The sequence below is a fragment of the Pongo abelii genome, chromosome 23, assembly GCF_028885655.2.
Source record: "Pongo abelii isolate AG06213 chromosome 23, NHGRI_mPonAbe1-v2.0_pri, whole genome shotgun sequence".
NCBI lineage: Eukaryota > Metazoa > Chordata > Mammalia > Primates > Hominidae > Pongo > Pongo abelii.
The window spans coordinates 53,515,098-53,540,844 of NC_085929.1; the positions used below are offsets into that span (position 1 = coordinate 53,515,098).

General features: G+C 47.7%; 1 protein-coding gene across 1 annotated transcript in view; it reads left to right on the forward strand.

Annotated features, from left to right (window-relative positions):
- TBC1D22A (TBC1 domain family member 22A) overlaps positions 1-25,747 on the forward strand; it is a gene marked incomplete at its 5' end in the record, with an annotated part of 424,244 nt that overhangs the window by 215,275 nt on the left and 183,222 nt on the right. The window contains 1 exon segment of the mRNA NM_001133321.1: positions 2,387-2,496. Coding sequence (NP_001126793.1) covers positions 2,387-2,496 — 110 coding nt within the window.

Sequence of the window (25,747 nt, forward strand, 5' to 3'; positions counted from 1 at the left end):
TGGAGGAAGAGCCTGCAGCCCTGCAGGGAGCCGGTGGGTGGACAGAGCCACCAGGAGAGTGCCGGTGTCATGGACACACCCGGCTGGGAGGAGGGTCAGGGGACGGAGCCATGGCCAGCCAGCAGCACTTGTCATCCTAGCCCCACATTCGAGGAACGGGGAACTGGGACCTGCCTTCTAGGGTGAAAACACGGGCCAAGAGAGTGAGGGCTTGGTTGCACCCAGTATGCTGTGGACAATGGTGTCCTTCACAAGCCCGGGTCCCAGGAGGAACCCATCCATTTCTCCATGCCACTGGGTGACTCTGACACCTAACATTGATGTTTTCAATCTTTAAAGTCACTTGTTTTCACCTTTAATTCATGAGCATCTTGAGGACATCAAGTCTCTCACTCATGTCTGTGCCTGGTGCCTGGCGTATAGGGACAGATCCCACCCACGGGACCAGCTCTCTGTGTCCACATTACCCCTTGGTGGAGACAGCCCAGGGTCTACCAGCTGAGGCATGCAGAGACGCGGCGTGGCCTGGCCGTAGGGGTGCGGCTCAGTTGTGAAGAAGAGTGAGGCATTGACACAGGCTGCCGCCTGGATAACTCTGGAGAACATTGTGCTCAGTGAGAAGGAGCCAGTCACAGAGGGCGGCAGAGCCTCATTCCAGCAGTGTGAAATGTCCAGAATAGGCAACTCCATAGAGACAGAGGCAGGTTCGTGGTTGCCAGGCGTGGAGTGGGGAGTGGGGAGCGGCTGCTGAAGGGTCCAGGGTTTCTTTCCGTGGTGATGGAAAGGCTCTGGAACTAGTGGTGACGCTTGTGACCCTACTCAGGACCACTCCGTCGCACACACTAAAGAGTGGATTTTATGGCGGATGAATTATCTCTCTGTTTACAAAACCCAGAACCAAATGAAAGCAATACCCATGGAGTGACTGAGGATCCACCCCCAGCACCCAAGAGAGAGGAGTGATGCGCGAACTGGCTGGAATCCGCCCACCCTCCCGCGTTCCCGCAGGTCCCGCCATGTTGGATGTGTCCACCTGGGCCTGTCGCCTCCCTGTACAGGCCCTCGAGCGCGCAGCTGCTCACTCCTGCTGGAGGGTCAGACACGGAGGCGCTCTTCCCCTTTTATCCTGCTGGTTCTGGGGTGAACCAAGAACCGTGGGAGGTGGCGTGTCACCTCGTCTCTTCCAGTCACACGCTTCAGTGTGAGTTAGCAATTGTGCAGGGCTGCGACTGGGGAAGCAGCGCGATAGGATAGGACTGTACACAATACAAATGTGAGGTGGGCCTCTGGGTCCTCAGGGAGCACTTAGGGACCTGGGTTCTGGGACCAGTAGGTGGGGCTGCATCTGGCACCCCCGTCCCCGCATGTACCAGGCTGCTCAGCATAGCCACGGCCCTGCCCCTCTTTACCCCACTGGTGTCAGAGGCTCAAGGGTGGTGACAGCAGAGTGGTGACAGCTGAAATGAGCACGCACATTCACAGTGCGCAGGAGAGGGCCTGGCGCATCAGCAGACCCCGGTCAACACCAGCGGCATTATCATCCGTATCATGATTGCAATGTTTATCTGCTTAAACCTTTCTAAATATATTCTGGGTTGAAATGTTTCTTTTCTTAAAGAACATTTTCCTTGTGAAGATGCCATGCAAATAAAACTAAAGTAAAAAAAAAATTAAAAATAGGGAAGATAATTTTTAAAACATTTATGAGTATTTTGCTGGATGACAGCAGTTCTGTAAGGATCTAAAATTAGTTTGTTCAAATATCTGATAAGCCATTTCAATTAGGCATCTGTTTTGCATTTTAAAAACTTTTAGATTGTGTTTTCTCATTAGGTTTTTTATACTTTAAGAAGGAAATTATTGAGAGCGCCATTGTCTGTTCTGTCTTTGACGCACATCTGTGTTGCGGCTTTCTGGGGTTTTTCATCATAGCATGCAAGTATTTACCCAGTGTAGTTTTGGAAACTCTAACTTTGGAAAGAGGTTTTTAGAGGAATTATTGCCAAATGAATATGTAAATATATCAGAAGCAGAGTTTTCAAAATCTTATGAAAAAACTTTCAGATCTGTTAGGATTAAGTAATATATTCTATTTTCTCTCTTATTAGAATGTGAAATGCCTGAGAAGCAATAATTTATAATGTATTAATTATGTTAATTAATTGGAGAGGATTCAGAATATTAATTATCTGCAACTAATTAGGTGTTAAGATGAGAAGCATTAAGTGATGAGGTGGAAGGCTGCATGAGTCATTTAGCTAGACTGATGAGAGTGGGTGGAGGGAGCTGGATGCGGGCTCAGCTCTCTTCCTGCGTGGGCCTCCTCATGGGTCGAGGTCCCGTGTGGCTAAGTCTCCTTGTCTTTTGCATGCTCGGCGCCGCCCAGAGGCAGAGGAGGTGGACACAGTGGACGTCTCCGGCGTGCCCGCAGAGGTGCTGTGCAACATCGAAGCCGACACCTACTGGTGCATGAGCAAGCTGCTGGATGGCATTCAGGTGAGCGCCCGCGTCCACGGGGACACAGCCCATGCCCACAGCCCCTGCGGTGAAGACAGCCTGAGGCCTGAGGCTGCTCCTGAGTCTCAGTGTGGCCGTGCAGTCCCTCCTGAAGCCTCACTTTTCTACATCTGGAGTAGCTCAGACCCCTCCGGGTTGACGAAGGGTGAGACACAGTGTATGTGCCCCTCGTTCTGGGCATGGTTATGTGTTCTGCTGAGGGCCCAGCGGGAAGGCGAGATGCAGAGTCTGATCCCCTGCTGCCTGCAGACTGTAGCTACCACCACTAAGTAGGGCACAGGCTCACGGTAGCTACGTGCGTGTGGCTGGCTGTGCTAAGAGGGATCCTCCTTAAAGGGCCTCAGATCGGGGGCCGCAGCTCCTGGCCTCTGACACCAGGCTGTGAGCCCTCGCCTGCAGTACTGGTGGCCAGGGCTCCAGGTGCGTGGGGCGCTGCAGCTGCACCTGCTCCCAGAGAGCAACACGAGCTGGTGGGAGTCCCCTGCACCACAGTGGGGACCCTGCGGGGCTCTGCGTCAGCTAGGGTTAGTGGCTGAGATTTCTGTAGAAAAGCCACAGGTCTCCCAGTGACAGAGCCGATCCTATGGTGTAAGGGCAGAATCCCACACAGTGCCTGGGAAGGGCCTTGCTGGTAGGTGAGTCAGGAATGAGGACTGGAGCCAGCTGATACTACAGAGGAACGGCTGAGGGGGATGGACGGGCCCTGGAGTGGGTGTGGGCGTCTTAGTTTATTTGAGGCTGGCACATCCTTTCTAGACACTCGCTTCCTGTGAGGTGCTGTGCTCCACACCCGGGAATAGTGGCGAGTAAGGGTGAGGCCTGCTCTGGAAGCTCACTGGGGGTGGAGGGTAGATGGGTAAGTATGGCATGAGGGGACAGAAGGCACTTTGACCCCAAAGACCCAAAGGTGGGAAGAAGTAGATTTCAGGGGACCATGAATTTTGATTGACAAAGCAGGGCTTGTCAGACAGAGGAGGGTCAAAGCCCAGAGCACGGTTTGGGCTGGTAATCGTTTTCTGAGGGACCAAACGGCAAGACATCACGGGGGTTTGCATGTAGACGGCCCTCTGCTGAGAGCTGGGGCCTCCCGGGAGGGTCTGCATGTTCTGCCAGCATCCCTGTTACCCCAGCTCAAAGGGGGGCCCTCATCTGAGAGACACAGAGACAAGGTTGCCACTTGTCATCTGCATTGCCTAGCAGGGCTTGGCTTTTCCTGAGCCATTGCGGTAAAGGTTGTTCCTGATACCACTAAGTGACGAGGTCTCAGCTCATCTACTTGATTCGAAATCGTCAGAATATGGCTTTTATAGCCTGTGGTCTAAGGTTTAGACTCCAAGTTTAATTTGAATATATTAGCTAAAAGGTTCTGTTGAGGAAAGACGTGTGGTTTTTGCTGTTACTTTTCATAACGTAGGAATGGAAAAGGAGAAAGTAGAAGCCTGTTGTGTGGTTGGAGAATGGAAACCTCGTATCTATTGGCTGGTCCAGACTCCTTGTGACTTACTTTGTTCCTTGTAAAGAAAAATGTGCCCACTAGAGATATATTTTGGCCCAAGCACCAATTTATCATTTCCCCTCCTTTACTAATATTTTCATACATTTTATTCTTTCTGCTAGACCTTTCAGCTTTTTGCCCCGTTAGAAAAAGGATTGAATCATAATGTAAAACTTTATAAATTTCAAATGTCGCTTCTCTGATGATGAGTGATGGGACTTGTGCCATTTAAATACAAGATTATCTGGCCTCTATTTGTAAATAAAATCCGCTGTACAATGAAATCGATGCTGGCTTTTCATTTTTCACCTGAGATTTGTAGCCTGATGAAATGGTTTATTGGCAGGGCCGATGAGTGTAAGGGATCATGCTTTCCTGGCGCGTGTGTTTATAGCACATCACCGTCCCGTGGCAGTCGTTTATCTTTCTCTCACGTGCCAGGATGGATTCCACGTGATCCTCCCAGGAGCAAGAGTTGAGGGATGTCAGTTCCCACCATCCAGGGGACTTGGCAACTCAGCTGTGATTCTTGTAGATAAGGCCGTCCGAGCAGAGCTCCTCTAGAGACTGTTCAGTGTTTACAAGCACTGCCGCTGTTTTAAGTTCAGAGAAGTATGAGGCTATGTACTCAAAACCAAGGCAACACACGGACCGGCGTGTCAGCTCCCGGAGGACCTGGCCGCTTCTGCCTCTTAGCTCCTTTCCCTACTCTTGGTCTTACTATCTCCATTTCATTCTTTTGGAACTGCTAGAACCGTCTTCCTTAAGCACCCTTTTCATCACATCATCGCTCTGATTGAAGCCCTTGGGGAAGCTCTCTCTTGGTTTTCTGAAGTGCAAGCTCTCAGCCTGGCCTCCACCAGTTGTTCCCAGTGTTCTTTCAAGGGCGTGTTTATTCATCGGCTCTGTGGCAGCCGTCCATGCCATTGCTGCAGAGGCTTTAGTGGAGCCGCTGAACCAGAACCATGTGCCAGGGGCTCTTCCTCACCAGGAAGAGGATCTTAAAGGGCCTGTTAGCCCCACAGTTTCTGTGATTGGTAGGCAGTCACCATGGGAATGAATGTGAGGAACCAACATTGTCTCCACCGTGACGGGGCATTCCCAGGACAGGTTGGAGCTCGGTTACACCCAGCACACAAGGCTGAGACCAAGAGAGATGAAGCCCATTGCCCAGGTGACATGGCTTGTATTAAAACTCACATTGACTGCTCTGTGACCTTTCGTAGCTGAAATACATAGAAGTGAGTTCCATTTGCAGGGGAAGTTCTAGAGGGCAGAAACCACATCTGTCTATTTTTTTTACCTTTGGATGTCCTGGATGGTCATAACTGTTTTTGGCTCACCTTGGAGCCTCAATTTGAGATTCCATATTCTACTTGTTTTCAGTAATTAATTAACTTTGTCGTTTTGGCCAGGATGTGTGAAGCACCTGCCCTCTCTCTACAGGCACTCAGAGAGGCGGAAGACTTTGGGGTGAGTCAGCATCACCCCTCTGTCCCCAAGAAGCTCAGAGCCTGGTGGGATGGAGCAGGGGGAGTGGACAGCTGATGGAGGCGAGGACGGAATGCTGGGAGAGGAGGCTCTTAGCCCCCAGTAAGATGGCAAACTAGGAAAAAGAACAAACCACTCTTCTCCTGACAAATCCCTGGAAACGTTAGATGATTGGTCTGTTCTCGCACTGCTTAAAGAAGTACCTGAGACTGGGTAATTTATAGAGAAAGAGGTTTAATTGGCTCACAGTTCCACAAGCTGTACAGGAATCATAGCTGAGGAGGCTTCAGGAAACTTTCAATCATGGCAGAAAGTGAAGGGGAAGCCGGTGTGTCTTACAGGGCTGGAGCTGGAGGGAGGGGTTGGGGGAGATGCCACACACTTTTAAACAACCAGATCTCATGATGCAGTGACACAGCGCTAGCAGGGATGGTGCTAACCCATTAGAAACCGCCCCCAGGATCCGGTCACCTCCAGCCAGGCCGTGCCTCCAGCACAGGGGATTACAATTCAACATGAGATTTGGGTGGGGACACAGATCCAAACCGTATCAGCGGTATTGAACAAAGATTGTTTAACAAGCATTGTGGGACTCCTTAACAGCAAAGAGAGGTCCTCCAGGAGCGAACAGCGCTGACTCCACTGGCTGACGTTAGTGAATTGGAGGGAATTGTCAGACCAGCTCATGGCTAGGAGAGCAGGCTTTCCTGCCCTGGTGAAGTGTGATCACAGAAGCCAGTCCTGCTCAGGGAGATCAGGTGCTGCCCAGAGCAGAGACATGGGCTCTGCCATTGACATGCCCAGGCCTGTGTGCCTTGGGACTCTGCACTCCAAACATTATTGAAGAGCTTGAAGAGCTTTTGTTTGTGTGGGTTCTCTTGATAACTGCCATGTTAGAAATTCAAATAGAGAAAATTAAAAATACTTAGTAATTTATTTAAAAACAACAATGAAAACCCCATTACATATTATTATAAGTAACATTTTTATGATAGATTACCATTTTTTGAAACAAAAATGTTTAGTGAGAAGAAAGGCATTGTTTTACATTTTTGTAAATCTCCTTAATGTCTAACTTGATAGAAGAAGAATTCTCATATCTACTTCTACATTCAATTTGTTGTGGTATTTTTGTTTTAGCTGAAGAATGTGAAGAAAATCCAGCATTACATAGATACATAGTTGGAAAAGGAAGTGTGTTTTTTGTTTGTTTGTTTGTTTTTTGGAGATGAAGTCTCCTCCAGGCTGGAGGGCAGTGGTGCGATCTCAGCTCACTGCAACCCCCGCCTCCCAGGTTCAAGCGATTCTCCGCCTCAGCCTCCCGAGTAGCCGGAATTACAGGCACACGCCACCATGCCCGGGTAATTTTTGTAGTTTTGGTAGAGACAGGGTTTCACCGTGTTGGCCAGGCTGGTCTCAAACTCCTGACCTCAAGTGATCTGCCCGCCTCAGCCTCCCAAAGTGCTGAGATTACAGGTATGAGCCACCGCGCCCGGCCAGGAAGTGTTTTAATAGGCTTTTCAGGTAATTTTGGATTCTTTTTTCATTAATACTATACTATTACTCAACAAATGGTAGTTTCTTAAAGGTTAGTTGTGATATGAAATCTGAAACCTCATCAGTGAATGTTTTACACTCAGTTACATTAAAGTTGATGGCCTATCTTGCACTTTGATAGGATCTTTTACCCATATATTGGCTCTGTAACATCATTCATTGGCGATTTGGAAAATATTGGCTGACTGAGGTGTGCAGATCTTTTAAATGTTGATACGTTTCATCGTATGATCAAATTTGTTAGTATTACCACCGTCTCATAAGAAGCAGCTGTCAGGCCCAGGGTGGCAGATAAAAGTCTTCTAAAATTCAGATTTTTAATTTAAAAGCTCAGATATTATCACTGGCAACAAACACAGTTCCTTGTTTCTTTTGAAGTGACAGGCCAACTTCATTCATTTTTGAGAAAATATCTTCCAGAGACCCGCGTTTGAATAACTGATTTGTCTGCTAGTCCTTCTTTCATGTAAACATGACGTTTCTTGAAGAAAGTGTTCAGTTCAGCTCACAACTGAAGCCAGCACACCAAGTGCTCTCCTTGACGAAGCTTCTGTTTCTGGATTTGCCCCTCAGGCTTTCCGTGTTCTTCCCACCTGTTTCAGGGCTGAGCCTGAACACAGTATTAATAGTAAGATGAGTGACCTTTCCTGCCGCATCCAGGGCATCCTTAAGTGAAACAGCCTTTTGTTTTCACATCATGAGCATGTGGTATTGGGAACACAGTGACGGTTGAGTGTGGCGAGGGCACTGCCCTGCCTGCTGCCAGCATGCCCACAATTTTACCCACCACTGCCTGTGTACTGCCAGCACAAATGTCAGCACTGCGAGGAAGGTGAATCATGCCTTCATGTTACTATGACAGCAGTTTCAATGTAACAGACCCCTTGAAAGGTCTAGGGACCCCCAGGAGTTGGCTGGCTACCCTCTGATAACTTATGCCCAGGAGGGATGATCTCCTGCCACAGGCCTGTGGCGTTCCCATGGGAAGAGGCATCTGTAGATGACCTCACAGCAGACGACGTACAAACCAAGCAGAGAAGGAGTGCACCGGGAATAAATGTTAGCGATTACTCTCATTAGGAGGATTTGTACCCAGAGACCTGAGACACTAGAACAGCGATTTGAAAGGAACCAGACAATGTGTAACTTTAAAATATTGAGAACGAAACAGTTTAAAATAAAGACTCTGAAGAAAGAACTCACAGATTTATTTATATTTATTTATTTGAGATGGAGTCTCGCTCTGTTGCCCAGGTCGGAGTACAGTGGTGTGATATTGGCTCACTGCAACCTCCACCTCCCGGGTTCAAGTGATTCTTCTGTCTGAGCCTCCTGAGTGGCTAGGACTACAGGCGCCCACCACCACGCTCGGCTAATTTTGTATTTTTAGTAGAGACGGGGTTTCACCATGTTGGCCAGGATGGTCTCGATCTCTTGACCTTGTGATCCCCCTGCCTTGGCCTCCCAAAGTGCTGGGATTACCCAGGTGTGAGCCACCGTGCCTGGCTAGAAATCACAGATTTTAAATGGAACCAAACAGACCTTCTAGCAATCGAAATTAGAGTCACTGAAATTTAAAACTCATTAGACAAAAGAGAAGAGAGAGTCAGAATTGAATGTAGTGCTGAGAAGATTACCGACTGGGCAACACAGAGAGATACTGAAAATACGACAGATTAAGACATGAAAGATAGAATTTAAAAAATAGAACTAGAAAGAGAAAATATACTGGAGGAAAGCCAATATTTGTAAAGCTGTGGCTGCGAATTTTTCAGCATTGATGAGATGTTGTTACTAATATCTAATAAATCTCCAGAAAGATGAGTTGAAAGTAGTTACCTATCGAGACATGAGAGTGAAGCCACTGAATAAGAAAAAGAAGAGAAAATCTCATAGGAAAGAAGAAAGGCCAGAGAAAAGTAGAGTAATGTGTCTCATGTTCGGAAGAAAAATAGCTGCCCAATGAGATTAGATTTAAAAACAGAATCCAGCTATATGCTACTTACAAGACACCCAAACCACTAGGAGACAGGTAGAAAGGAAATGCAACAGAAGAATATTAACCAAAGTAATAGTTATGTAGCTCTGTAGCCCATATGTAGCTGTGTAATAGCCATGGAGCTATTAAATGAGATAGATTTTTAAGGCAGAAAGCATTCCTAGAGACAAAGAGTATCACTGCCAGTGGATACACTTACCAGGGAAGAGTTAATCTTGAATGCATGACCTTGACCCCATATTTCTGCACATGTACATAAGTATGATGGGAGAGGGGTGGTGGTTGTCAATGCCAGACACAGTCCTGAGTGCTTCGTTGTAATATTAGTTCATTTTCCCTCACAGCAAACATAAGGCACTTCCAATTTTGTGGCTAGTTAGTTGCAGCATTGGGATTTAGACCCACACAGTCCAGTACCAGCTTTCCTGCCTCTCAGTGATTAGTAGGTGATATGGTTAGGCTTTGTGTCCCCACCCAAATCTCACCTTGAATTGTAATCCCCATTATCCCCCACGTGCCAAGGGAGAGAGCAGGTGGGGCTGATTGGATCATGGGGCGGTCTCCCCCACGCTGTTCCCCTGATAGTGAGTGAGTTCTCATGAGATCTGACCATTTTATAAGGGGCTCTTCCCCCACTTTGCTCAGTACTTCTCCTCCCTGCTGCCCTGCAAGGAACGTGCCTCTTCCTCTTTGTCTTCCGCCATGATTCTGAGTTTCCTGAGGCCTCCCCAGCCATGCTAAACTGTGAGTCAATTAAACCTCCTGTCTTTACGAGTTTCCCAGTCTCGGGCAGCTCTTTATAGCAGTATGAAAATGGACTAATACAGTAGATCGAGCAGATAAGAATTAGGAAGATCTGGGAGGACGTGCACTGCACAGTTTGGGCAAATGGACATATCTAGACCCCCATATCCAGCACACAGAGAATATTCATTCTTTTCCAGCGTGCACAGAAGATCTGTAAGAATGGCAATACCAGCAGTTACCGGGGAGTCAGATAGACCAAGGTCTGGGTGGGGGATTAGCAGATTGAGAAGAGCATTCTAGACTAAGCTGGGACTCCGTGGTGTGGGATCACTCAGAGTGCTTAGGGAGTAGGAGTGTGGGCTGGAGCTTGGGGCTGGGAAGCTGGGTTGATGTTTGACAGCTCTGGAAAGTCTGTCTTTGTGGCCTGCCCCAGATACTCGGGCCTGATCACTCATCTCTGGTGGATTGATGCCTATCCTGCTAGGTGTTTAAGAGACAGTCTTTTGTTTTTTTGAGATGGAGTCTTACTCTGTCACCAGGCTGGAGTGCATTGGCATGATCTTGGCTCACTGCAACCTCTGCCTCCTGGGTTCAAGCAATTCTCCTGCCTCAGCTTCCCGAGTAGCTGGGACTACAGGAGCCCGCCACCACGCCCAGCTAATTTTTATATTTTTAGTAGAGGCGGGGTTTCACCATGTTGGCCAGGATGGTGTTGATCTCTTGACCTCGTGATCCACCCGCCTCGGCCTCCCAAAGTGCTGGGATTACAGGCGTGAGCCACTGTGCCCGGCCAAGAGACAGTGTTTTTAGTCAGGGGCATTTGGTGTTGGGGAAAAGGCAAAGCAGCTACATTTCCAGATGTGCTGGTCTTAGGGGAGATGATCTGTCCAGCAAGTAATGCCTGGAAAGCCACTGCCGGCCTGCTGGTCATGTAAACAACGAATCGAGGTCATTGGCACTGCCCTGAGGGACGTCTAAGCTTGCGGAGGGATGTGGGCTATATTTGGATGTAGGGGGGGAGTCAGGAGCCTAAACTAGGTGGTGGTGGGACAGGCATTGGTGGGCAGGTGCAAGAGCACTGAGGGCAGCTCTAGACCTTGTTGGCCATGTGGAGCAAGTGCCCGGTGTGGAGCAGTGGCAGTGGTGGGGCGCCCTCCTGCCTCATTAGGGCTGCTTAGAAATGTCTGGGGTGCTTTTCGGTGGTTGCCGTCACTGAGAGATGCTGCTGCATGGACAGCTTCACCTGGGAAGAACCTTCGTGGCACTGCAGTAAGAAGCATTATGTAGAATGCTGTACTTGTAGTCATCGGGTCTGGGCTCAACATTTTCCACCTGTGTGACCCTGTTAGTGACTCTAGTTGGATGGTTTCATCTTGAGAGTGAATGAGGTTGTGAGACAAGTCCTGTATTTTGTGGTGCGATGCATGTCTTGGATCTGGCACAGCAGACCATCTGGTCAGAGGTTTCCACAGTGCAGGAGGGTGCCCAGGCTGGCTTGTGGGCAAACGGCTGTGAGGTAGGGCACGGGTGGGTTGCCCTCAAGGTGGGACACCGCTAAGTGCAGGAGTGATGACCTTGAGCCTCCCATTTAAGCCTCATGGGGACTAATCCTCAATGTTGAGGACAGAATTTCTGTGTTTTCTTCCTGAGTTGTGTGGTAGCTTTGATTGTAAGTATTTTAAAAAATTCAGGTAAGTTTAATTTGGAGAAATAATTTCTTTCTTGTCTTTATTTTTCACTTTCTTTCCTGATGGGGCTTTCTGCCCATTTGCCTGAGTTTCACTTTGTGTGTGTCTTGTTCTCTGGGTGATGTGAGTTGGGTGGGTGTGCACAGGTTGACTGTGTGTGGGTTTCTGGGGTTCTGGCTTTCTGGAGTAACCTGGGATGTGAGGTTGGAGGGAGGGTCCTTTGTGGCTCTCCCAACCAGCTGGAAGAGTAGCTGGTGCCAGAATAAGACCAGGTTTTTTTTTTTTTTTTTTTTTTTTTAAACCAAGTACACTATGAAGGTTCCAGCCAGATACTTAATTAAAAAAAAATAATTTGGTGGGCTGTTTGTTTCAGTGGGTTCACGGATGTGTCCTTTTAATGCTATTTGGTATTAGTAGCTATGTTTTGGGGATGATTTTTAGTGTAGATCACAGAAACACACCTGGGCCGATTCCAGCTGAGGGAACACTCCTTTTACACAGCGTGTTGGCTTCGGGGCCTGAAGATAACTGGCTTTGTGTGTGCTTTTCTGGGCAGTGGAAGCTGCTGACCTAGTGCTGTTTCAGCCCCTCCTTCTCCCTGGGGGTTTAAACTTGGTATCCAGTGAGAAGTTCCAGGCTGGGCTGGGCACGGTGGCTCATGCCTGTAATCCCAGCACTTGGGAGGCCGAGGTGGGTGGATCTCTTGAGGTCAGGAGTTCGAGACCAGCCTGGCCAACATAGTAAAACCCTGTCTCTATTAAAAATACAAAAATTAGCCGGGCATGGTGGCACCCGCCTGTAATCTCATCTACTCGGGAGGCTGAGGCAGGAGAATTGTTTGAACCTGGGAGACAGAGGTTGCAGTGAGCTGAGATCGAGCCACTGCCCTCCAGCCGGGGCAACAGAAGCAGACTCCATCTCAAAAAAAAAAAAAAAAAGTTTCCAGGCTGGATGAGGCCCTCTCAGACTTTTAGGGGATTATTCTTGCACTTTTGCCGGTCTTTCCATTTCACTAACAGCACTCGTGCCAAGGTTGTTGGTTCGCTATTACTTCTTGAATTACAGCTTCCATATTTGCCTACCTGAAGTCATACTGTTACTCTTAGATTCACTACTTAACAGGACAGTTTCTTTGAGTAGCAAAGAACCATTGCCTTTTATAATTAGTCATTTACATTTCCTTTCCTTGGGGAAGAATTATTGAATTCTAAGAACTGGTTGGTGGCATGGAGGTAATAGGAATATTGGGGAAAGTGACTAAATTATCTCGGAACTTGTTAGAGAAAAGGCCAGAAATGCAATGGCGTCGTGACTCATTTAGAAAAAGGCCAGGAAACGGCCAGGCCCATGACTCGGGGTGGAGTGGACTCTGCCTGTGAGCAGGTGTTGCCCTTCAGGTGGGGCTGGTGTGAGTTGACCATTGATGTTAACACCAGGGAGGCAACAGGGTAGTTGGGGGAAGCCCTGTCCTGCACACCAAGCTGGGGAGATGTGCAGCTTCTTACAGTGCTTGCTCCCAGAGGGGGCCGGCCAAAGGCAGTTGAGGGCGGCTCAGGAGCCTCCGACGTGAGCTCAGGCAGCTGGAACTTGGAATGGACTAAGCCCCGGCGATGTCATTATCTGAAAGAGAATAACAAAGGAAGGACTGGTCTGATGCCCAGGAAGGTGGCAGAGAGAAAGTACACTCCAAATGAGCTCTGATTTCGCATTTGGAGCTCTGATTTCGCATTTCTGCTTCTATACGTCAAGAAGCAGAGTCTTCACCTGGACGGGGCAGTGGAGCACTTGGTGGAGGCCTGGGGGAGGGGAATGAATGCATGGAGCGCCGAGTCCGTTTAGATGTGTCAAATCCACACCTGCCCCAGATGCCAGCTCAACTGTGCCCCTGTGGGGAAGAATCTTAGATACATGATTTCAGAGCCCAAGTCAATAAAATTGAGGACTCTTGCCAAGATTTTAGAAAGGTTTATTAAACAGATAAGAATGTGTTAGTCACTGGGCTGTGACAGAAGGTTCATTAAGAATGAATCATTGAGCAGCAAGCAATTTAAAAATGAAAATTAAAAAATTCAATTTACAATAGCATTGAAAACCATAAGAATCCATGTGGTTGCCTGAATGAATAGTTGATTCTTTTTAATTACTAAGTAATACTCCACCGTGTGCATCTATCACAGTTTATCCATCCTCCTGTTGGTGGCAGCCGAGGCTGTTTCTGGTCTTGGGCTGTTGTGAATAACATTTCTGTGAAAATTCATGTCCACATCTTCTAGATGCCTGTTAAGTTCTGGCTGTTCCACGTCAGAATGCGATTTCTCCAACACTGCATTCCCCACAGGGTCTTCATTTATTCCGATTCTGATAGCAATCCTTTGTCAAGACAGATATTTTGAGAATGTTTGCTCCCGTGGCTTGTCACTTCATTTCATTAACAATGTCTTCTATGAGCCAACAGTTTCAACTTTGATAAAATCTAATTTATCATTTTTTTCTTTTGTGGTAATAGTTTTCTGTGTTCCGCCTACCTCCACAATGCCAATGTATACCCATGTTATGACTGACAATTTTAGTTTTTTAGTTTTAGGTCTATAACCTAGCTTGACTTAATTTCTGTATATGGTATAAGGAAGATGTCAGGCTTCATTTTTTCCTCTGCAGATATCCTGGTGAACACAATGCCATTTGTTGAAAACAGTTTTGTCCTATTTCGCTTTTGCTGAAAATTAGATGATTGTATAGGTGTGTGTCTGTTTCTGGTCTGGACACACTGTTTTGTCCCATTGACGTACGAATGGATCTTAATCCACTTCACACTGTCTTCATTACTGCAGATTTTCATGGTGTTGGGTAAGGCCAGTCCTCTTTGTTGTTTTAAAAAATTATTTTAAGTATTTTTGGTCCTTTGCATTTTTATATAAAGTTTGTTATTTGCCATTCCTACAAAAAAAAATCCTATTGGGATTTTGAATGAGAATATGTGGAATTGTATGTCAGTTTCCCTCATATTGACAATATTAGCAAATATTGAGTCTTCTTATCCGTGAGCATAGTATATTTCTTAATTTATTTAGATATTCTTTAATTTATCCTCACAAACATTTTGCAGTTTTTGGTGTAGGGTTTTGCTCATACTTTGTTAAATTTATTTCTGAATATTTTGTTTTTTCTGATGTTACTTCAAATGGTATAGCTTTGTTGGTATTTTTTACTATTGATTTGTAGTAAATCAATTTTGGATTGATATACTAGGGGTATATACAAATACAGTTGATTTTTGCAAACGGATAGTTTTCCAGGGACTGCTGCTGCGTAACAAATGACTGCCAAACCTGCTGACTGGAGGCAGCCATGCCTCTGTGCTCTCGGGTTCTGTGGGTCAGGATCTCCGTCAGGGCATGGTGTGGATGGCTGATTTATGCACCATGATGTCTGGAATCTCAGGTGGGGGCTGGAAGCATCTAGACTCCCGTTCATTTAAGAGCCTGGTGCCCTGGGCCTACGTGACTCTAAGAGTAGGACTTTGGGTTGGATCGCCCACTCCTGGCCTCTCCACGCACTGATTGTCCTCGTGGCATGGTGGCCTTGGGATAGTCAGACCTCTCGCTGGATGGTACAAGGCTCCTAGTGAGACTCTGTCCGCAAACAAGGTGGAAGCTGCATTTTTCATGACTGAGCCTCAGAAGTCACACGCTGTACTCAGAAGTCATGCCCCCTGTACGCTTTTGGTGAAAGCAGTCACAAGCCTATTCTAATTCAAAGAGGGAGAAATTAGTCTCCGTCTCTCAATGCAGGAGTGGCATGGTCACCTCCTGAAACACCATGTGGGACGGGAGAGAATGTGGCCACTTTTGGAAAATACCCTACTTGTATCTAGTAATCTTGGTAGAGTCGCTTATTATTGCTAGGAGCTTGTTAGTAGATGCCTTAGGATTTTCTGTACACAATGATGTCATCAGCAAATAAAGAGACTCTTCTTTCTTTGGAAGACAGATGGTTTTTATTGGTATACCTTGGAGATATTGCATGTTTGATTCCAAACCACCACAATAAAGCAACTATCATCATAAAACTAGCCACACAAGTTTTTTGCTTTCTCAATGCATATAAAAGTTGTATTATACTCTAATTTATTAACGTACAATAGCATTGTGTCTAAAAAGTGTACATACCTGGATTCAAAACTACTTTATTGCTAAAAAATGCGAATGATCATCTGAGCCTTCAACAAGTTGTAATCTTTTTCCCAGTGGAGGGTCTTGTCTCACCTTGACAGCTGCAGACTGATCAGGTTGGTGGTTGCCGAAGTTGGGGTGACTGTGGCAATTCGTTAAGACAACAATCTGAAGTTTGCCATGTCAGTGGAGCCTTCTTTTCCTGAAAGAGTTCTCTGTAGCTTGCAGAGCTATTTGATGGCATTGTATCCATAGCAGGACTTCTTTCAAAACCGCAGTCAGTTCTCTCAAGCCCTGCCACTGCTTTATCAACTAGGCTTATGGAGTGTTCTGAATCCTTTGTTGTCATTTCAGCAATGTTCACAGCATCTTCATCAGGAATAGCTTCTGTCTCAAGAAACCACTTTCTTGGAGTCCAGTCATTCTGGGAAAAGAAAAAAAAAAAAAGAAACCACTTTTTTTCCTCATTTGTAAGAAGCACCTTCTCATCCATTCAAATTTTCCTGTGAGATTGCAGTAATTCAAGCACATTTTCAGACTCTGTTTCTGATTCTATTCTATTTCCACCATATCTGCAGTTACTTCCTCCAATGAAGTGTTGAACCCCTCAAAGTCATTCACGAATGTTAGAATCAACTTCTAACGTCCAGTTAATGTTGGTTTTTTGACCTCTTCCCATGAATCACAAATGTTCTTAATGGCATCTAGAAAAGCAGGTCCTTTCCACAAGGTTTTCAGTGGACTTTGCCCAGTTCATCAGAGGAATCACTTCTATGGCAGCTATAGCCTTATCAAGTATATTTCTCAAATAATGACTTGAAAGTTGAAATTACTCCTTGATCCATGGTCTGCAGAACGAATATGGCATCAGCATGAACACAACTTTCATCTTCCTGCACATCTCCATCAGAGCTCTTGGGGGACCAGGTGCATTGTCCATGAGCAGGAATATTTTGAAAAAAGTCTTTCTTTCTGAGCAGTAGGTCTCAACAGTGGGCTTAAAATACTTGGTAAACCCTGCTGTAAACAAATGTGCTGTCATCCAGGTTTTGTTGTTCCATTTGTAGAGCACAGGCAGAGTACTGAGCGTGCTTCTTAAGGGTCCTAGGATTTTCAGAATGGTAAATGAGGCTTGGCTTTAACTTAAAGTCACCAGCTGCTTTAGCCCCTAACAAGAGAGTCAGCTGGTCCTTCGAAGCTTTGAAGTGAGGCATTGACTCCTCCTCTCTAGCCATGAAAGTCGTAGATGGTGTCTTCTTCCAGTAGAAGGCTGTTTAATCTACATGGAAAATCTATTGTTTAGAGTAGCCACCTTCATCAATTATCTTGGCTAGATCTTCTGGAGAACTTGCTACAGCTTCTCCATCTGCCTCACCTTGCACTTTCATGCTATGGAGACAGCTTCTTTCCTTAAACCTGATGAACTGACCTCTGCTAGCTTCCATCCTTTCTTCTGTAACTTCCTCACTTCTTTCAGCCTTCATAGAATTAAAGAGAGTTAGGGTCTTGCTCTGGATTAGGCTTTGGCTTAGGAGAATGTGTAGCTGTTTGGATCTTCTCTCCAGACTGCTGAAACTTTGTCCACATCAGCAAGAAGCCTGCTTTGCCTTCTTAACATTCGTGTGTTCACTGGAGTAGCACTTTTAATTTCCTTCAAGAGCTTTTCCTTTGCGTTCACAACCTGGCTGTTTGGCAAAAAAAAAAAAAAAAAAAAAAAAAGGCCTACTTTTGGCTTGTCTCAGCTTTTTGCATGCCTTTCTCACCAAGCATAATCTTTCTGGCTTTTGATTTAAAGTGAGAGAACGTGCAACTCTTTCTTTAATTGAACACTTTACTTAACCCATTGTAGGGTTTTTACTTGGCCTAATATCAATATTGTTGTGTCTCAGAAAATAGGAAGGCCCGAGGAAAGGGAGAGAGATGGGGAACTGCCAGTCAGCGGGTCAGTTGGAACACATACAAAACATTGATTAAGTTTGCTGTCTTACATGGCACGGTTTGTGGTGCCCCAAAACAATTATGATAGTTAACATCAAAGATCACTCGTCACAGATACCCATAAAAGATGTAATGAAAAAGTTTGAAATATTAAGAGAATTGCCAAAATGTGACAGAGTCACCCACACCCAAAATATATATATATATATTTTTTATTTTTTGACAGGGTCTCACTCTGTCGCCTGGGCTGGAGTGCAGTGGTGCGATCTCAGCTCACTGCAACCTCTGTCTCCCAGGCTTAAGTGATTCTCCCACCGCAGTCTCCTGAGTAGCTGGAACTATAGGTGCTTGCCACCACACCTGGATAATTTTTATATTTTTGGGTAGAGATGGGGTTTCGCCATGTTTTCCAGGCTGGTCTTGAACTCCTGGGCTCAAGCGAGCTGCCCACGTTGGCCTCCCAGAGTGCTGGGATTACAGACATGGGCCACCGCGCACGGCCACGAAATGTATGTTTTATTGAAAATGTACTCTTATAGATAGTTTATTCTTGCAGTTTGCTTTCTTAACTTTTTAGTGTATGTTTAGACCATATATATATTCATCTAATCTGTCCAACCTAATTGTTTATACGGTTGGGGTTTAGGTTGCCATTTTCCTATTTACTTTCTATTTGTTTCATCTTTTCTTATTTGTTCTGTTTTCCCTACCTTCTTCGGATGAATTGATTATTTTTTTAAATTAATGGAGTTTGGTTTTTTTAGAGCAGTTTTAGCTTTACAGAAAAATTGAGCAGGAGGTTAGAGAGGCCCCATGCACTCCTCAGCGTCCTCCTTCAGCCCCAGCGTCCCTGTGATTAGCATCTCACATCGGTGACTTTAGTGTGGCATATGTGTTACAATTGAGGAGCCAATATCGATACATTATTGTCAACTAAAGTCCACAGTTTACACCAGTTGTAGGCTTTTTGTGTTGTAGGTTCTGTGGGTTTTGAAAGGTATGCAGTGACATGAGTCCACCAAGAAAGTGTCACACAGTGTCGTCCCCTGCCCTGAACACCCTCGTGCCCTGCCTGTTCATCCCCTCCCACCCAACCCCTGGGCTTTTTACCGTCTCCGTAGTTTCGCCTTTGCCAGAATGTGACTTAGTTGAAATCCTGCAGTTGGAACCTTTTCAGCCCACTGCTCCCGCTGCAGTTGCTTCTCTTCCCGTTGGCTTACTGACTGTCTCCCTCCCTCGCCGGCGTTTGTGACAGCTCTGCTCCTCGCAGTGTGCGTCTGGAAGTGACCGTGGATGGCCTCCTCCTGCTGGTGTGCCGCTTTACTCTGCTGGTTGGCCCGTGTCTGAAGACAAGTGACAGCCACGTTTCCAGTGGTTTACAGAGGCGCTGGTTCCTGTGGCCTGGCTGGGTTGGGAGCCTTCAGCCTTAAACCACCGTTTGATGGCTGACACATCATGGAAGGTGCGGAATTAGGGGGAGGTTGGGTTTGCATTTTGTATGGATGTCGTCTTAGGTTCTTTTAGACACAGTAACTCAATACCCCCTGTGTCCTTGTGATTGGAGCCCTTCCTCTCTCCATTTCACAGATGGGAACACAGAAGATGAGAGAAATGAACCTGGCAGGTAGGAAAGCAGGGGGTTGGTTAAACAAGGCTGCATAGAATATGACACCTTTGTGCTCTGAGGGCACTTTCTGAGAGCGTGCTGCAGAGCCCCGTCCTTGGCCCTGCCCTTCCCTCCTCTTGGCAGAGACTGTAGTGAAGACGTCAAGGGGATCCGTTTAACCAGTGCCTCTCAGCTGGGAGGGACAGCGAATGTGATAGACGGCACAATCAAGATTCAGAACGGGTTCAGCTGCCTGCAGTGCCAGCCGGAAACCAATCAAATGAATGAGCTAATAGGAATAAATGGCAAGTCCTACGTTCAGGTGCATGAGCCGACCAGTCAGCTCAGCAGAAAGCAGTGTGGACAGTTGGGGTTGACTTTGTCTTCCGTGGGAAGCATGTGTGGTCACTTTGCCTGGATTACTGCAGTTGCCTCATGAATGATACCCCTCCATCCTCATTTGGCTCGTTCCGTTGTTTCTACATCATCTTTCCGTGATGCAAATCTCTTACCTGCAGTGGCCTCCATTTGCATTTCATTACCTGCATTTGAGAGCATTGCCTGGGTCCCACCGCTGCCTCCGACATGGCCTTCCAGCCTCGGCATGGTCTCCTCCTGCCTCAGCCACGGCTCCCTCGCTGCCCTCCAGCTGCCCTGGCCTCCATTTCGTTTCTGGGATGTGACATGCTCCCTCGGGCTGCTGGGGCTCTGCTGCATGGTGCCTGAACCCTCTCTCTCATCTCTGCTCAGACCTCACACCCTCCAAGTGGCCTTCCAGGACCAGCCCTGGTTCTGTGCTATGATGGTGTGGCCACCCAGTCCTCGTTAGCAGTAAATATGTACTTGCCTGGCGTGTGGTGAACATTAGCTCAGCTGCCAGGCTGTCATCCCTGTGAACAGAAGGGCCCTGTCTGCCTGTCCACTTTTCCCCCTGTCTGTGTCAGGGGATCCCAAGACCACCCCACAGAGCCACACTCGTGGCTGTGATTCCTCACAGTGCAAGGATGCAGAGGAGACTCCACCAAGGGGTAAAGTCCAGAGGAAGCGGTATGAGCTTCCAAGCCCCCTCCTGGCAGAGTCACACAGGACACGCTGGGTCCCTCCAGTGTGGGGCTGGGATGACCCATCTGAAACGTTGCCTACTGGGGAAGCACATTAGAGACTCAGCACAGAGGATGTTACTGGGGACTGGGCATGCGGATGCTCTCTGCTTGGCATGTGCCCAAATGCAGCCTCCCAGGAGGAGAGCAGGTGCCCAGGGTGAACCACCCTGCACAGTGTAGGCCTGCCGAGTCATCCAGATCAGTCAGGGAATCGTGGGAACTCTCCCGAAACCCACATTCTAGGCACCAGCCGAGCACCGGCCTTGCAAGCAGGACTCTCCGGGGATAGCATTCCCAGGCCTGCGTGTTTGACTCCTTTGCACACATCGATACTCAGGACTTGATTTTCTATCACGTAGGAGGCTTTCAGAGTTGAACAGATGAAAGAACTAGTATCTGATGTGGTTCTGCCTTCCGCTGGACTGATGCATTAATGGCTTTAATGTATTAATGGCTGACAGTGGAGTGCAGCTGTGACCGGAGGCTTCCTAGCTCTGTCCTTGCATGGTCAGAGCCCAGCTTCTTTGTTCAGGGCTGGTGGCCAGGGGCCCCCGAGAGGACGTGGAAGGGAGTCTTTTAAGAGTTGAAGGAAATGGAAGTCTCTCAGGCCATTGCTTGCAGAAAAGACTTGCTGAGGTGTTTCAGAGGCAGGTCAAGGCCTGGGTGGGGAAGGCATATTTGGTTTCAGCGTGGGGAAGACACTATGTTACAGTGAGATTAGCCCGGAAAGAAGAGGCTGGACTTCGTGGGGGGGGTGGATCCCTGGTCCAGGTGGAAGAGCGCTTTGTCAGAGAGGCAGGAGGGAGTCTAAGTTCTCCCTGAGCTGGCAGGTTTGACTCTGGGTACTTCCAGGTGAGCTGATAGGAATTTATATTTCAACTCTTCTCTAAAATGCTCCCTAAGAAAATTTTACTCTACTTTTCTTCTGAAAAGTGCAGAAAGTGTTATTTGTTATCGGGAGGAGTGTGATGTTGTAATGGCAACAGGTGTAAGGCAAGCTGAGCCTTAATGTAAAAAATTTATATTTTTTATATAAATAAAAAAATTTATATTTTTTAAATAAATTAAAAAATTTATATTTTTTATAGAAATAAAAAATTTATATTTTTATAGAAATAAAAAATTTATATTTTTATAGAAATATAAAAATTTATATTTTTTATAGAAATATAAAAAATTTTAAATATAAAAAATTTATATTCACAAACTTTACCTTCTGTGAAACATTTCACAAAAGGTCATTGTCTTCAGCCCTTCCTCTCTTCCCTCTGACACATACGTTTTGTAAATTATATCCTTTTTTAAAGATACCAGATCTCAATTGGAAAGGATATGCAGATTTACTTTTTATGAAGGGAATAATGTTAATATTATTACTAATGACATTTTTATAAGTGTAGAGTATTCTTGCTTAGTTCCTGTTTTGCTGCCCAGGTACATTTTCACCAGCACAGGTGATATGGGTGCCAGGTGTGGGAGGCGGGGTGCTGGGCTGGGGTATCCCGAGGGCAAATCTGGTTTCCGGGCCTTAAGCAGACAGAGCCTGTGGTCTACCCCGGGGGCCTTGGTGGAGCCTGTGGGCAGCAGGCTGCTGGGAGGGCCTGGGCGGTCAGTGCCTCCCTGGGACAGGCTGCTGCAAGGGCCATGGGGCATTCTTTTCTTACTCCTTTCCTCAGCCGCCTGGCTCTGGATTCCTTGGCCACGGTGTCTGCCTCCTTAGAGTGCCCTCGAAGGTTTCCTGGCCCCAGAGTGGGGCCTTCTGCAGCCTGGGCTCACCTCCCGAGCCAGGAGGGCCCAGACAGAACCCCCCTGTGCCTTAGCCTTGGCACCTCGCCCTCCGGAGGTGGGGCTGGGCATCCCTGCTACAGCCTTCTGAAGGCTGGCCTTCTCCGCCCCTAGCCTGAAGCCAGAATACCAAGACCATAGCTGTCAGTCTTTGCAGGTCTTTCAAAACGCAAACATTTTCTCTTTCAAAATGCAGACCTTTTCGTTATTGGCTCTCAGGTGTCATTCTTTTTTTTAATTGTTTGAATTTCTGAGAACCCATCTTCCCTACCTGGGTTTTGAACAAATTGAGAAATAAAACTAAACTGTGGCAGATGGAGGCCAAAGAATAACTTTTATTTCTGCTAAATGAGAGCCAGAAACCCTGTCTTAGTGGGAGAGCCGCTGAATGGCTGACTGATCCCAGGACCCATCAGGCTCACCCACCCCATCAGAGCCAGTGTTGCGGGCCGGGCCCTGCCCACCTGCTGTGGAGCCTCTGAGAAGTGCAAGGGGCTGAACCCACCTTTAGCCTCCATGGGGCGAGCATTTCTGCGGCTAGAGCAAGTCCAGGAGAGGCAGCAGCTGCGCTCCCTCCGCGTGGAAGCTGACTCCAGGTCTGTCTGTTATTCACATAACCATCAGGGCCCTGGACAGCCAGGGGCGTGGCCTCTCTTGGAGTGGAAGAGAGCGCAGTCCCTCAGAAGAGACCAATGGGGTGGTTAGAATGTGCTCCCCATGGCTCCGGAATTTGTCTGAATAGGACATTAATTAAATAATCTTAGGACCTCTGTGTACTGGAGGCTGCCACACCACTCTCTGGTTTACTTCTCACCCTTAATTCTTCACAGCTATATTGTTCAACTGGGCTCATCAGAATTCCTCCACGAGGTTAAATGACATGACGTAAACTTGCAACACACGGTATGCCCTAAATTTTAACATCAGTCTGCTTCTGTTATCCAATCTCTGGGGAGAAGTTAAGTCTTAAAGGCTAACCATTGCAAGTTCAGGTCCAACGATGACGACAATCAAAGGAATTCAAGTCTGGAGGCAAAATTTCTTACTCCTGTTAAATTTCAAATATATGAAAGCTCACAATTTGTCCTTAACTGTTGCTACTGCTCCATCTCAGCCAGACAGGTGCCTGGGTCTCACTGACACCATCGCAGCTCCTTCAGGGCCTAAAAGTCCTGCCCATTAAATGCCATATTTTGGACAGCCAAATTCAGGAGGCCTCCAAGCTTATCCCTGAATCGGCCCACGACATCATCCCCAGGCCCCGGAGCAGTCACTCCAGAGATCCTCTCCCCGGAGCCCATCCCTCCTGCTACCCAAGGTCACTGGAGGGCCTTGGCGTCATTCTAAGTGAAGGTGGCAAACGGAGTTTTTGCAGTTCTGCCCTCAGAGATGTGACAGTTTGGAATCCAGAGCCTGTCACTTGAAATCCACCTGGGAGAAATCCCTCAGCAAGCCGGCAGGTCTGACTCGGCTCATTTTCCATTTCTAGGGAAAGAAAAATCCTCAGGGCCTTGTAGGCATTTTTTGTGTTGTGTGCCACTGTGCCTGCTCTTGTTAGGAGATGTCATGTGTGCTCTGCGTGTGTGTGCGTGCTCTGTGTGTGGGTGTGTGAGAGAGAGAGAGAGAAAGAAACATAGAGAGTGCTGGCTGCGTGTGTTCACATTTGACTTTCCAGACTTGGGAATGCTGCTGGCCCGAAGGCAGTCGCTCAGCTCCACGTTTGTCTTACCTGGGGTCCCCTCCTGGGTTCTGGAGCTGGGGGTTCTGTGAGTGCTATTTCCACATCACTGGGGCCTCCCGAGGGCTGACATCCTTGCTGTGTGCCCTGTCACCCTTCCTCCACATGCGGATTCTGTGAGGATTCTGTAACTCCGTGGCCGCGTCCCCTCACAGCACAGGGAGGCCTGCTTGGTTGACCACCTCCAGGAACGTTGTTCTCGAACCGTTTTCCAGTCCTGAGCCTATGGAAAAGGAGTGTCAGTATGAAGTCCAGATCAGTCCTTCCACTTTCCTCCTGGGCTCTGAATGCTGGGTTCCATGTGGACATCTGTCCGTGTAGACCTGCCCCCCTGCCACGGAAAGCAGCACCTCCCTCCTGCCAGGTGGTGCCCACAGACCCCTGCCCCCTCCGGCGCACAGGCAGCAGTTCATCCCCTACTGTCGGAAAGGCTGCCCTGACGCTGCCTGCTACAAGCCAGCACCTGCCTGGTGGCCTGAGCCCGCCTGGTGAGCTGCAGTTGCCTGTGCCCAACACCTCCTGTTTGGACCAAGACTGCATTCCCTGTGCCCTTACTGAGGCCAGTGGCCTGCCTGGCTTCCCCTAGCTGAGGCTCATGGGGCCATCCCCAGTGTCACTCACTGAGGGCAGAGCTGCCACAGGCAGTCATCTCCCAGTGCTGGCCGGGCCAGAGGCCCTGTGTGCTCACTAAAGCGTTCGAAGCCTAGGCCAGAACCCACATGAGCCACAGGCACAGCACCTGTCGCTTCCCTGCCTTCCGATTCTTTCTCCACAGGTTCATGGACTAGCAACCTTAGTTCCACCTGCAACCCTGGTTCCCCTTGCCATGTAAGGCCACACATCCACAGGTTCCAGGGAGTGGAACCTGGGCATCTTTGGGGCTGGTTATTATTCTGCCTTCCACATTCACTGCTGTTGGGTACAGATTAAGTCTGTTAACCACGAGTCTGGTTGAAATCCTCCTTCTGAAAATGCCCCCGAGCACCGGCTGAGGCCCAAAGGGCAGCCTCCATAGGGAATGCCCATCTCTTGTTAATGGGAGCTGCCTCTTCGTGTTCCTGCTGTGGGATGAGGCAGTGTGACCAGTCTTCTCTGGCAGCACCCCCCAGTGTCATGTGCGTGCTCGCCTAGGTGGTGACAGCAGGAGTAAATAGACCTGTCACTGCCCCGGTACCTGCTGTGTCTTGAAATCTCTTCCACATTCCACTTGCTTGTTTCCTTGAGACCTCAGACGGTCCTAGAAAGCGTGTTATTACTCTCATGTTATTGGTAATGAAACGGAAGCCCAGAGAGGTTATGTTACTTGCTAAGGACACACAGCTTCTGAGTCCTAGAGCTGGGACCCCATTCCTGGGCTGTTTGACTTGAAACTGCCCAGGCCCCCTTCCCTTTGATGCTATGCAGACCTTCCTATGTTAGTGTCTGAACTTCACCTGAGTTCAATCAACTATATCTCTGAGAGTGAAGTCACATGTCCACTGTTTTCACCCATGCAGTGACTGTGTCATTAGCACTTGGATTGTGGCCACGATGATGGTGCTGTCAGCACTGGGCACCTTTGCCATTGGCTTCCGGCAGGGCTGAGTGCTCGGGGTCCAGATGGCCAGTGAAGTGGTCAGTTCCCGCAGACAGTTCTGGTCAATGAGCTTTCATTTGCTCATTGGTTGCCTGTTTTTCAATTTAGATGTAAGTGTCTTACATTTACAAATAGAAATGTACCATTCAGTGTTCCCTGAGATGCGCGTGCTCGTCACCTGACATCAGGAAATACTGGCCTTTCCCTTCTCAAAATAGCACTCAGCGGCGCTGCGAGTGCTGTGCTTTGCAGGGTATATCCACTTATTTGTTTCTCAAGATAAAATCTCTGTCTGTGAATTCGTCCTATTATAAAGCTGTTCACTTTATCCCAGC